The sequence below is a fragment of the Sceloporus occidentalis genome, unplaced genomic scaffold (assembly GCF_023333645.1).
Source record: "Sceloporus occidentalis isolate IW3139 unplaced genomic scaffold, rSceOcc1.0.p SCAF_41, whole genome shotgun sequence".
Classification (NCBI taxonomy): Eukaryota; Metazoa; Chordata; class Lepidosauria; order Squamata; family Phrynosomatidae; genus Sceloporus; species Sceloporus occidentalis.
Window position 1 is genome coordinate 135,377 of NW_028317021.1, and position 14,661 is coordinate 150,037.

The window sequence follows — 14,661 nt, forward strand, 5'->3', positions numbered from 1 at the left end:
TCACAGTTTGGAATCTATGAGATATTTCCTTGACAGGATCACTAGCAGGAACAATTTCTCTAACCAAGTTCTGTAAGTCTTGGTCATGCTTAATTATTTGAGCGTATAGAAATGTACTTGCTATTTGAAAATAATAAATTCATTGGAGTCTTCTCCAGATTCTCTTTACTGCTATACCTATAGATATTGTTGGATGACAGTTCTCATCAGCCGTAGCCAGCTTGAAAGCTGATGGAAGTTATTGCTATCCAGCAACATCTGGAGAGCCAGAGTCAAAAGAAAACATTTCAGACATTAGTTTATCTATCTCAGTTAAACAAAAAATAGTAGCTTGCCTGGTGCTGTTAGAGAAAGAATAGAGAGTTGAAATTCTCTGATAGGTACAGAGGAGAAGATTTAGTTTTCCTTCATGGTCTCTGTGACTCAGAGAAATGTGGTTATCATGCCCCTGTGCAGTGCATCTTTTGGAAACTTCTAAAGCATTACATAAGCCCCACCCACCTTGATACATTCAACCTCATGATGTGGAGGATTGTTCACTAGTTTCATTTCCCATTGCTCTTAGGGCAACAGGTGCTTGCACTCCTACTAGTGAAGCAGGTTTCAGGACTTCTCAGAACTTTTCCCTGTTTCTGCTTCTAAGACCAGGCATGTGCTGGACTTCCTACTCACTCTATCAACCAGGAGCTTATCCCTGTCTTTGATCAGATGTTACCTCGCACCCATTTCTACAAACTTCCAGTTCCTTGGAAAGTCTTCCTGTTTTCTTGTGAAAAGATTCTTGAAGAGCTACAAGATGCTTTGTCCTTCAGTGTTGGGCCTGGTGCTGAGGTGGAGCTTGGAACCTGGGACAACCTTGCAGCACAACTCTGCCCTTTGAACCTGTGGCTCTGGTTGATGGCTTGAAAGACTGCTTTCCTGATCATGATTGTGACTGTCAGACAGGCTGGGAATTGTGACTCCCATCCAGGTGGACCACCTGAGGTTCCACCTCAACTGAGCTTTTCTTGAGACCCAACATTACCTTTCTTGCCTAAGGTGTTGTCAGCTTTCCAAATCAACCAGGGCATGGTTCTCCTGGCTTTCTTGGAAAGTCTTACTTCTGACTTTGAGAAATGGTGGCACTGTCTGTGGAGAGGGCTTTGGCCTTTTACATGAACAGGACTGTGGACTTTCAAGTCTCCCAAATACTCTTTGTGTGCTACTCTCTAGCAAAGAAAAGACTGCCTGTTTCATCACATGTCTTCTCAAAATGGGTGGCACTGACTATCTCTCTAGCATATGAACTGGCTCAAAAAGACCCTCCAGATCAAATTCCACATGGGCTGTGGCTGCATCTTCTGCCTTCCTGGCTGGTATTCCACTCAAGGACATTTCTTAGGTGTCTGCCTGGTTGCAGCCCATGATCTTCATCACTCACTACAGAATGGACTTAAGGTCTTGGGCTCATACTACCTTTGTTAGAGTTGTACTTTCTTCCACTATATCTGTACTATGTATTGATGTTTTAGAGTATTTCCATTCTTTGAAACTGCTTCTATACTGTTATTGTCTTGTATGTTTAAAGGGCATTGTACTCATGTTTTAATGCTTTGATGTCTTGCATTTGACTTAATATTCAGTAAATCTTTGACTTGTTCGCAATGACACTCCTGCCTCCTACTTGTATAGCTTCCTAGACTCATAGTATACATTCCTTATACATCTGCCTTGGTTTCTTTAGATACCTCTCATATTTCTGTCTCATTGTAATTGTTTACAATTGTACCTTCAGTAGTTTACATTTAAGAAACTACCATCCAACGTGAACTCTCTTACCTGTGAAAATCCCTGACCATGGGATTTAACCCAATCTTTCCTTAAACTTACAGAAATCAGCTTCTTTAAAGTTCACAGCACATTTCTTGCTAAGTTAGGCTTCCTCATTTAGCTGTATAATGAATCTCAATAGTATATGGTCACTTCCACTTCAGATGCCACCACTTCCACCTTGTTGACCCATTCAGTTCTGTTGGTTAATATCAGATCCAAAATAGATGACCCCCTTGTTGCCTCCTCCACCTTCTGGGCAGAGAAATTGTGTGCAAGACTGGTGAGGAATTAGTTAGACCTTGTGTTCTTGGCCAAGGCATACTTCCAACAAATATCTGGGTGCTTAAAATGCCCCATTACTACTATAGCTCTCCTTTTTGAATGTTTGGTCATTTGTTTCAGGAAGACATCATCCAAATCTTCAGTCTGGCTTGGTGACTTGGTAGATTCCCCCTCATATAGTTGGGGGGGGGGGATGTTATTTATCTCCCTTTTGATTTTTACCCAGATACTTTCAAACTGCTTTCCGTGTGCTAAGTCAATGATCTCCTCACAAGTAGACATGCTTGGCATGCAGTGCTGCTACTCCTCTTTCTTATTTGGTGTATTTCTTTGGAATAGCTTATACTCTTCCATTACTACAGTTCAGTCATGGAAAAGAACTCACCAGGTTTCAGTAATGCTTATTAAATCTTATTTGCCTTCCTGTATTAAAAGTTGCACCTTGTTTATTTCCCTTGCTCTGTTCATTAGTGCAGAGACATCTAAGATCATTCTCTCCAGATGATTCCTTATTGGGTTTTCTTCTGCCTACTACTGGCCTCTTGTACTATTTGCCCAATTCCACCTATAACATTAAGGCTAGTGTCCCCAGTATTAGTTTTCCCCCTCCTATCTAGGATATCATCCCCCTCCCCATGTAACTCAATTTAGATCCCTCCTGATCAAGTTTGCAAATAAATTCTTACCACCTGCTGTAAGATAAATTCAGCAGGACTAACTCCACATTTGTTGGAGATATGAGTGGATCATTCATGCACACATATATGTCCTAAGATAAATAGGCCCTATAGGTAAAGGTAAAGGTTTCCCCTTTGATGTGATGATCTAATTGTGTCTGACTGTAGGGGGCAGTGCTCATCTCTGTTACTAAGCCGAGGGAGCCAGTGTTGTCAAAGACAACTCTGTGGCCATGTGGCCAGCATGACTGAAAGAGACACTGTTACCTTCCCACTGAAGTGGTACCTATTCATCAACTTGCACTTATACATGCTTTCAAACTGCTAGGTTGGCAGAAGCTGAGACTAGTTACAGGAGCTCACTCCATCATACGGTGCTTGAATCGTGAACTGCCAATCTGCGCTCATCAGATTAGGTGTTTTAATTGCTAAGGCACCGTGTACCTAAGTCCCTAAGTAGGCCCTACACTTGAGTAAATGTTTATAAGAAATGTATCTATTTCTTCATATTAGGAATATCATTTCTTTCTACGGTGTAAATTATAGCAACAAAACAGCAGCTATAAAGATGAGGATGTAGAAGGAATTTCTATATCAAATAGATGTGGAAGGTAAATGTTGGAGGGTTGTGTTAAGGGTGGAAACAGGCCACGATAGATTAGTAGTTGCTTTGAACTATTTTTTTTTTCTTATACAAATAGCTTTTAAGGCATGAGTGTTTTAGTCTGTTGCAATAAAAACAGTCTGTAGTGGACCTTAAAGACAAACACCTTCATTATGGCACAAGAGTTTCATCAGATGCATGGAGTTTTGCCTAATTTGGCAGATTTTTTTAAAAAATTATGTATTTAGCATCATCAGTGTGCATCAATTTATACTATACATACTATATACATGTTTCAGTGGAACAATGTGAATAATAATAATAATAATAATAATAATAATAATAATGATTTATTTATAGCCCGCCCAATCACGAAGAATCTGGGCGGGTTACAACAATAAAATACACCAATTATAATAGAGTTAAAAATCAAACCCTAGACCTACCACCCCCCCATACCCAGTACTAAAACAGAATTAAACAATAATAGTATAAAAACATTAAAAACATTAAAAGCATTTTTAAAAGGCAGAAATATAGGCGGGGAAGAATAGCCAAATGAGAGGACAATATCTCTATATCTGGGGAGGGTAACTAAGTTGGAAAGGCCTGCCGGAAGAGATCCATCTTGAGTGCTTTCTTAAAAGCTGTCAGAGTGGAAATGTGACGGATCTCCTCCGACTTGATTTTAGGACCGGAGCATGGCTTTGGCGCAGTTTCTGGCCTCTTAGGATGCATGCCCTTGTGGTCTCTTCCAACTCTGTGATTCTATTATTCTAGTCATCTGCTTTGTGTCTTTATTTTTAAGCTTACTCTTTCATAGGGCAGGTGAGTAAGAAATGGGGTTGTCAAAAAATTAAATAAATCATGCAGCAATTTCTTTCTTAACTGAGCTCAAAGCAGGCACAGGTGGTGGAGCACAGGGAAGGCTGAAGTCATGGATGAGATTTGCAACAAGGTATATTTGGATGTCACAAAACACTTTGTATATGTTCAGAAGGATCTTAAATGGGAAATAGAGGTTAATTTTCTATATCAACCTGGGTCCTTCAGAGATTACAATGTCTGTCCTGCCCAGCATGGTCAGTAGCCAGGAGTTCTAAAATTTGTAGTCCAACAACATCAGAAGCCCCCATGGTTGGGACCTACAAGGTTGTATGATTTCAGTGTGTTGACAGACAACAACAACTGCATGTGTATATGTGGTTTTGTTATCAGAACTGTATCAGGAAAGAACAAGTGCTGGTTCATTGTGCCAAATATCTCTGTTTTAAAAGCAATAGTTTGTCATTAAAATATTGTTTCCTGTCTCAGCTTTCACCATAAGCTATATCTTGTCCCATCCCTGTGTCTTCAAAATGCCCCCTTCGCTCATGAATTCATTCATTTTCTCTTCTAGGTCAATATATACATTCTCATTGCAGTGACCAGAGTCATCTCGAGAATAAGTGCAGACAACTACAAAGTACATGGGGATGCCAATGCATTCAAGTGAGCCAGCTTTCTCTTTCTTTCTTTCTTTCTTTCTTTCTTTCTTTCTTTCTTTCTTTCTTTCCTCCCTCCCTGCTTTTAATTTAATGGCATATATTTATTGCCTCTCAGACCATGGGACTAAGGTTATTAGCATCTTAGCATTCCAAAGGGGTCTCTGGGTGTTCAAGTTGTTCTGTTAAGTTTTGTGGTATCTGTTGCAGAATAAAAAAAGTCCTCGTGCAGAAATGTGAATTTTCTTTTTCTCCTGAAGAAAGAAAAGAACTCATGATTGTAGCAAACAGAAAAGATACACGTCTGCTCTAATCCACAAAGATAAGATGAAGGTCCACATTGTGTGAACCACAAAGATCAGAAGTACATAATTGCATATGTAATTCCCTGTGTGTGGAGGAAATTACAAGCAGTAGCAGCACAGAGAGAACAGTTGGCCCTCCACATTTGCGGCTTTGATTATTTGCGATTTTGATTAATATGTTCTCTCTGCCAGACGTTGACCACAGAGTTATGCTGGGAAACCTAGAAGTTCCTAGAGATAACACATCTCTAGGCATTTGTAGGTCCTCCAGCATAATTCTACAATCAATGTCTGGCAGATGTTGACCACAGAGATTCCCTGGAGGACCTGTAGATTCCTAGAGAAGTGTTTTCTTAGTTAAAAAGAATAGTGGTTGTTTTTTTTATTTGTGGTTTTTCCACATTCATGGGGATCCTTCACCCCTAACCCCAGCGAATGTGGAGGGACCACTGTAAAAAGCAAATAGTCATTATTTATTATCATTTAGGTAACAAGTGTGGAACGATAGCAGTTATTGGTTTTAGCGACTTCATTTCTCACATTCTATGTTCCTATATTTAGTATGTGTTGTGGAACTTCAGACTTTCTTTTCACCTCTGAACATGTCAGCAACTGCACATCCTTTTGGCTTGAGTCCAGTTGCATCATTAGCTACAATGCTACTCATAGTGGTCCTCTGCTGGATCTCAGTAGCTTGTTGAGTGCCATTTGACCTGGGAGACTCATCTTCTGGTGCTATCTCTGGTTTCCTTTTGGATTGTCTCAACATATGATTTTCAAGGTAAATGACATTCAAAAGGGGTTTACTGTCTTCCTTCTGTACAGCACTAACAAATGTTGGCTATGGTGCTACTGCCATCGTCTCTGAAAGATCCTCCATGAGTGTTACCCTACTCCCTACTACTATTTAGTTTAACTCCTCAGCAAAAGCCTCTTTCTGACATGAGAGACCATACCAGTAGTAGTGCTACTGTCTGCCTCACAGGAGCATACTTTCCCACCACCATGGAATGGCAGTATCATGGTGGGCATTCTCTTTTTACAGTATATAATAGTGAATAACACTTTCATACATGACAAGGGAGAAGGGAATTCTAACACTTCTTCACTATCAACAAGCACTCACTTCCATTTTGTGTAAAGAGGCATTATCTGTCAGGCAACATGGAGAAATGTAAGGTACTGCACTTAAGGAGGAAAAATGAAATGCACAGATATAGGATGGGGGATACCTAACTGAATGAAAGGGATCTAGGAGTCCAAGTAGACCACAAGTTGAATATGAGTCAATAGTGCGATGTGGCAGCTAACAAGGCCAATGTGATTTTAGACTGCATCAATAAAAGTATAGTGTCTAGATCAAGGGAAGTAATAGTGTCATTCTATTCTGCTCTGGTAAGACCCCACCTGGAATATTGTGTCCAGTTCTGGGCACCACATTTCAAAAAGGACATTGAGAAAGTGGAGTGTGTCCAAAGAGGGGTGACTAAAATGGTGTAGGGTCTGGAAACCATGTCCTATGAGGAATGACTTAGGGAGCTGGGGATATTTAGCCTGGAGAAGAGAAGTTTAACTGGTGATATGATAGCCCTGTTTAAGTATTTGAAGAGGTGTCACATTGAGGAGGGGGCAAGCTTGTTTTCTGATGCTCCAGAAACTAGGACCCGGAGCAATGGATGCAAGCTGCAGGAAAAGAGATTCCACCTCAACATTAGGAGGAACATCCTGAGAGTGGAACACACTCCCTCGGAGTGTAGTGGAGTCTTCTTCCTTGGAGGTATTTAAATAGAGGCTGGATGGCCACCTGTCGGGGATGCTTTGAATGTGATTTCCTGCATGGCAGGGGGTTGGACTGGATGGCCCTTGGGATCTCTTCCAACTCTATGATTCTATGAAAGTGATCTGGAAGTTTTGTTTTTGGCAATCATTTTCTGCTGAGGCTTTGCAAGTAGCTCCATTCCAAGTATTTTTTGAGTCAGACATCCAAATGGTCTGCATTAGTAAGCATAGTAAGTGATGGTAATTAGAAAATGAGGCTGTTTGTCACTATTAATAATGTTTAAGAGCTAATTAAATATTTGGCTCAGTGGACATAACAAAATTCAAACTCTGCTTGGGCACAGAGTACTAGACTCAAGAGAGAAAAAGCCGAGGGTGAGTATGCATGCGTGCATACACACATATACAAACACATGCCGATAGTGGGAACAGTGTACTATTTGGAACTGTTGGACAAGATGGTGATTGATGGTTGGGGTGGGAAGGGAGGACAAATGGAAGGGAATGGAATCTCCTTGGAAAAGACATGGCTGCCACCCTAAAAAAAATAGAATTCCAATATGATTTTAAAATGCATTTTCACTTTGATTAAATTCGCAAGTATTCATTTCTGTCCAGTATATCTTCTCCCAGAAGTAAGGATATTAAGCACAATTATGGGCTTTTTCCCTCTTTGTGCCTCTCTTTCCTACTTTCTTTCTGAAAGAACATTTTAAATAGGCTCAATGTTAATAAAAGTGTTATTTCAGATGATTGTATTATACCTAAGAGTTTGACTGCAGATTCTTTTGTTCCCAAATTCAATGTAATATGTCTATAAAGATTATACAGACTTGATTTACTTTATTTTAAATTACTTTAAATATTTAAGAACATTACATTTATTAATATTTATTAAATAGATAAATCATATTTGAAATAATTTTAAAAGGTCTAGCTGTGTAGCATCACTCTCTGTAACAAAGGATTTGTTGAACGCTATGTAAAAATCTACCATTGTGATAACACGCATTAATCATGAAGCCAGACTGGTGTATATTTCTGTTTTGAAAGGGGGGGTCTGTTTTGAAGGGGTGTCTTTTAAATGTTAATGGCATGTATTCAATAAATCAGAATATGGGCAAGTAATAAATTAATATGCCAATAGGAAAGAAGTTCCTTCAAGCAGAACTGCAAGCCCAAAATACTAGCTTTTTAAACATACTGTATATGCTGCTACCATTCAAAATCTGCTGCATATACATAAGGGAGAGAGAAGTAATATTCAGAAAGGAGATCTGCAGCTTGTGAATTTTAATGTAGGTGAAGAGCTTTGATTTGTTGAAATCTGATGAGTTTGAAATAATTTCTGGAACATTCAAGCAGTTGGCAGTCTCTTTGCCCAAGAATGGAAATATAGTTGTACACAGCCAGATTTATTTTATGCCCATAAACTTTATTTTATCTTGAAGCTGGAACTGAAGATGGTTCACAGTAGTATTAAAGAATACCGTTAAATCACAATTTCTGTCTATTTCTGTTCCATTTCTGTCTTTACAATCCATTTATAGTTTTGGTGTTTTCCTTACTTTCTCTTATTGTAATTCATCTCTAGTCTATGTTTACACCCCATATCTTGTTTTAGTATTTCCTTGTTTCTCTCCCATGTCATAATCGTCTGTCTCTTTGTGTTTGTGATGGTCTCTATTTCCTTTACTTTTCTGGGATTTGTAGTTTTATGAGGCGCCAGCACTGTTTGGGAGTGAAGGCTAAACACCTTGTAAAACTACAAATCCCAGGATTCCATAGGATGGAGCTACACCACTTAAAGTGGTATCAAACTACATTATTTCTACAGTGTAGATGAAGCCTAAGTTGAGTCTGCCTTACTTTGGCCACATCATGAGAAGGCAATAGGAAAAGAGGAAGACTGCATTCCAGATGGTTCAGCTTAATCAAGGAGGACACAGCCCTGACTCTGGAGCACATGAGCAGAGCTGTTGAGGATAGGGTGCTGTAAAAGAACTGCCTTTTCTCACCAGAGTAAACAAGTCTTGTGTATTGCAAACAGTAAAACTTTATTTCAGAAAACACATAAGTGTTAATAGGATGACATCTGCAGACAGAAGTGCTATCATCCACTGACATTGGCATAACATTAACAATGTCCCACCCAAAACTTTTGCAGGCTTCATCTTAATTTGTTCATTAATTAAAACATACCAACCCTCTCTTCCATTTCAACGTAATTAAAATATACCAGCCCTCATTCACCCAGTCCCCAGAGGCTGGATGACCATCTGTTGAGGATGCTTTGATTGTGAGTTCCTGCAGGGCAGGGGGTTGGACTGGATGGCCCTTGGGGTCTTTTCCAACTCTATGATTCTATGGGGCTCTCCAGACCACCCCGAAAAGGCAGACTGGAGGTGCCTGTTTTTCTTCCAGAGGGACGCTGCAGCAGCCAAACAAAGTGGCGTCCCTCTGCACCAAAAAGAAATCGGAAAAAAGGGGTTCTTTTTGGTGTGCACGGATGTTGTCAGTGTGCCATTGGTGCACTGTGGTGCACCAGTGACGCAAGAGCAGTGCCTGGATGTGCAAGTGCTGCTCTGCGCTTGCTTCATCATGGCAGCTCCCGTGTGGATGGGAGGCCGCCATGATGCCAATGTCCATATGGACTAGGGTTCAGGAGCGTGCAGTTGCTGCACGCTCCAGAACCCTAGAATCAGCGACGGCATGCTGCTTCTTGCCCATCTGCACCGGGCTTATGATTCTATGATTCAGTACTAGCCTTTTCCCACCTCTGCTTTCTGTTTCCCACCAACAGGCTCCGAGAAAATTCCTCTTCTACACATCTGCACCTTCCTGTGCCGAAAAAAGATGGCGACAGCAGGATAGGGAGTGATCTAAAGAGCTCCAGCGTTTTCTTATTTGCTAATGAGGTTTTATCTCGTATTTTTGTTTTTAAGTTTTTAATTCACTAGCTGTTTTATTTTGCCTAGCTTTTATTTGCTTTATTTTGGTTCAGTTCCTGTTGGAGGAGGTTTTGTCTCTGCTTGTTTATTTTGCATGCCATAATAATAATAATAATAATAATAATAATAATAATAATAGGATTTATTTATATGCCGTCCAATCACTGGGAATCAGGGCGGCTTACAACAGAGGGGATAATAGACGGTTCCCTGCCCTCAGGCTTGCAATCTAAAAACACACGACACAAAAGGAGAAGGGAATGGTGAGAGAAGGGATCAGGTCTAGCATTCTTCTCTCCCTCTGAGGCCTGGACAAAGGCAGATGGACTGGAGGGAGGGCTCTTTTTCTTAATCGAGGCCGGGCCCGATGGCGTTGGGCCTGTCCTTTCACTCCCTCCCAGGCCAGAAGATGACAATTCAAGGAGGGAGGAGAGGGCTCTTCCCCTTCAGGCCCGATGGCATATGCTAACTGCCTTTGTGCTGACTGCTTGATTACTTTGCCTGCGTACCATTGAATATTATCAGAAGCCTTGCAAACTGTAAAGTTGTTTGGCATTGGAAAAGATAGAAAGAGAAAAAGGGGAAAGAAAGAAAAAAGAAAGAAAAAAAAGAAAGACCTTTTGGGGAGTCTCTTTAGCGCTTGGGATGTTTACGTTGTCAGTGACATCAAAGTTTCCTTGTTTTGCCAACAAGAAAAGTTTAGTACTGTGGCCCAGAAGGAGGAATTGTGAACTAACTGTTTTGTCACCATTACCACACTTAACATAGAAATTGGTGGAGAAAGGGAGAGGAAGAACTAGGTTCAAGAGCATAAAGGGCTTCTTTAGAAAAGTATGTTTGGTCTTTCTCTGGAGAATGTGAGACTAGGTCACTATGGTTGTAACTAGAGCCCAGAGAAGGCAGCAGGGATTTAAAGAATCTGTCTCTGTATCCTCACAAAAGACTACTCAGTGGATTCTAGAGGGAGATTTATGGAGGAGATTCAAGAAAGGTCAAATCTACATCCACTGCAAATACACCAGAAACATGGATATTTGTCTCCTTAGTGAACAGTAAGGCTATCAAAGATCAGCTAGAAGTTTCAATAGACTTAGATGATCAAGAACTGCTGGGCAACTGGTGTCTAGATCCTGAATGTATATGTGAAAATTCTTATTTAATGTAATCTACCCATAATACTCTTCCATGTAAACCGACTCCAAGCCCAACACAACAGGCTCAGCCTCCAGGTAAGGACACAGAAAAGGCAGAGTGAGTAATCTTTTACCAGCTGTTTGAATGTCTTCAGGACCAATGTTTTCTTGCAGTTCAAACCAACCAGAGAATTTTCCAGAGCCTGGATTAACTAAAGAAGGAAATCTCCCACCTAAAGGCTAACATCCAGGGGTTAATGGGACTAACTCAGATGGGGATATTGACAATAAATAAAATAATAATAATAATAATAATAATAAAACTATATTTTTACTCCGCCGCTCTATCAGGATTGAGGAGGCTTACAATTAAAAATACAGCCCTGGCTCCTCCTCCAGTGCAATTTAATCAATCTAATCAAGATTATGATAACAACTTGGCTTCCACTGATCTGCAGGCTAATATCGCCATCAACAATAAGCAGGATTTGAACTCTTGATGGACTGGGATAGACAGGGAATGACTTTATCAAGCAGATCAGCTAGGGGAGACCTTGGAAAACTGCCGAATGAAATGCTGGAAATTTCCCATTTTACCCTTTCTGACGCCGACTAGATTGTAACAGATGAATGGCAAGAGGATCAAGAAGTGGAAATAGATGGGGCAGAGACAGATAGAGAGAAGAATGTATGGGAAGCTGAATGTGAGAATTTAGGGGTGAATTTTAACCAAGTAGGCAATGATTTAGATCTAGACAGGCCCTCTCCATGTAATACCTTTCAGCCTAACCCAGACTTTTGTTTCTCTATATTTAATTGGCCATTACAGCAAGTGGATGGTTCATGGATACAAAGTGCAGAGGTGCTCACTTCCTGGTCCGAGGGTGACCTCATCTGTGTTGCAGGGCTGCGGTCCAACCCTCTCCCCCATACATCCATTCTCCCACTCTCTCTCACTCTACCGGCCCCTTCACTCCATACTTGCCAGCACACCCACAGCTCCTCCTCCTTGATCATGCCTGGCCCTCTCCTCTTATTTTCTTGACCTGTAGAACTGCCTCCTCCTCCTCCCACTCCCCTGGGTCCTCTACTCCATCTTCTTCTCACTGTACCATATCTGGCTCTTCCTCAATGTCTTCTTCTGATTCTCCCACGCCTTGTTCTTGTATTTCTTTCCATCTTCATCCTTCCTCCTCACTCCTTTCCCCTCTCTTCCCTCGCATCTGACCCATGACAACCTGAGTCCACTCCCGCCACCCGGTTACAATGGGAAAATGAAAGATATGTGCACACTTTTGGTAATAGTTTAGCAGATCATAGAATCATTGAATTGTAGAGTTGGAAGAGTCCACAATCCAACCCCCTGCAATGCAGGAACTCTCAGTCAAAGCATCCCTGACAGATGGCTATCCAGCCTCTGTTTAAAGACCTCCAAGGAGGGAGATTCCACCACTCTCCGAGGAAGGAGTGTGTTCCACTGTTGAACAGCCCTTACTGTTAGGATGTTCCTTCTAATGTTGAGGTGGAATCTCTTTTCCTGTAGCTTGCATCCATTGATCACATACTATATAGATGACGGTATATACTTGTGTACAAGTCGACTTCATGTATAGCACTGGACCCAGGACAGAACCCTGTGAGACCCCACTGGTCACTTCTATCCATTATTGAGCACCCTTTGGTTTCGGCCAGTCAACCAATTAAAATCCATGTGACAGTTACTTTGTCTAGCTCACATTTCACTAGCTTGTTTGCAAGCCAGGTCTTGCGAAATGGACCAGAAAGAGAAGCAAGTGGATTTAAATGAAGGTTTTCCGATAGGAAGCAAAGGCTTGCAAAAAGGAGCAGAGAGAAAAACAAGTGTTTTTAACTGGGGAGTTTTCCCGATAGGAAGCAAAGGCTTGCAAATCGGGCTGGAGGGGGAAGGAATTGGTGTTCAATGGAGATTGGGACATCAAGCCTGCTTGCTTTAGGACCCTTCTAAGCACTACTGGTCTACTGACCCTTATATAAGTCTACCCCAAATTTTAGGGTCAATTTTAGAGTATAAATTTTCTCAACTTATAGTTGAGTATATACAGTAGTATGTGAAATAGAAGTTAGTATCTGACATTGAAGCCAACAGCTACTATTGGTCGTGGATTTGATCATGGCCTGTACTTCTGCCTTGTTCTTTTGTCTGTTGCTTAGGCACAATCACTAACAATCCTGCTCCATCAGAAAAGCATGCTTCCTCCAGCTAGCAACTGGCTTTGGGACTCAGAGTGGGAGGAGGTTTTAGCATTGTGGATCCACTATGTCTGGACCCACCACATTCCCAACTGACAATTTCCCATCCTTCAGCAATGTGTTCTATTGCATTATCATTCCTTGTTCATTTTTTATTCTAATTGCTTATAAGTAATTGTGGAAGACTATGTTTTCTTCTTTCGAGAACAAAATTAGTGGCAAATTATATCCTTACTGAAAAAAAACGTCTCTTGAATTTGCTCTTAGACCCTAGAAAGTGATAGGTCTGGAATTTATGCTATAAGAAGTGTGGCGCAGAGCTTCTGAACATGTCGCCTCTTTCTTGGATTGTAAGGAGCAATTTTAAAAATGCAGAAAAAAACAATAATGGAAAGTTGGTTTGAGACATTTTTGAGAGAGTCTGAACATCATGTTGCTCTAAATATTGAACTGTTTTAGGGCTGATTTGATATAAAATGGCCCAGTGATTGTTGCGATCCCCTCTCCAGAACTCTTCAGCCCAAAGCAAACCTCATGAATATTCAGCTTGGAATTGACAGGTTTGTGCTGTTTTGAAAACTACATCGTGAAATTTTCACTGTGCGATTGTGATGAAGATTGTGGATATGATACAGCCAAAGTTAAACTTTGATAAGTTTCACTGATTGATAGAAAAAAACTATTGTCAACAGAACTTTAAAAACAACAACACGTAATTGGCCAAAACTGTATGTTGCTATTTGTTTAAGCAGAAGTGATGTTCTTATTTGCCTTCTGCACAACAGAAAAATGCAAAACAAATACAGACTGGCATCCCTTTTCATTTTGAACATCTGTGGGTTTTTGGGTTTTTTACAAAAAAGCAAAGAGAAAAAGAAAGGCATAAAAAACTGAAATATAGCAAATTCATTGGAGACATTAAAAATCACATTGCAACATCTAAAGAATGTTGATTCCACAAATGCAGACTTTTCATTCCTTTTAATTACCCTATATATTTTCATTTTTATTTAGAGGAGAGTAGCAGGGGCAAAATATGCAAATAAAGATCTATATTACTTACCATTCTGTTGGACTCCCTTGTTGATTTACAGTGCTGCCAATGGAGCAATGCAACTACCTGCTCAAAGAGGTGTTTGCACAATGACATAACTTTAATATTAACTTTCTTCTACTCCATAAAACTGACACTGACTCCATAGATTATAAATAAGGCCAAGATTGCAAGCCCAGCACCATATTTCAATGTATCGACTTTCACAGCAAGCTGTACTGTTCTGCAAAGAAAGTTGAATTGGTAATTCCTTGCCATGCACATGAAGGCAGATTAAAGCAAGAGAGATAGAAAGCTTGGGTTTGAAATAATAAGCATAAAGCTTAAAACACTCTAAAAAGCAAAACCAAA

General features: G+C 40.4%; 1 protein-coding gene across 1 annotated transcript in view; it reads left to right on the plus strand.

The window, feature by feature from the left end:
- Positions 1 to 14,661, plus strand: part of LOC149289956 (adhesion G protein-coupled receptor D1-like) — a gene marked incomplete at its 5' end in the record, with an annotated part of 168,721 nt that overhangs the window by 131,130 nt on the left and 22,930 nt on the right. The window contains one exon of the mRNA XM_089490047.1: positions 4,775 to 4,866. Within this exon, the coding sequence (XP_089346173.1) occupies positions 4,775 to 4,866 (92 nt within the window). The remainder of the gene's footprint in view (positions 1 to 4,774; positions 4,867 to 14,661) is intronic.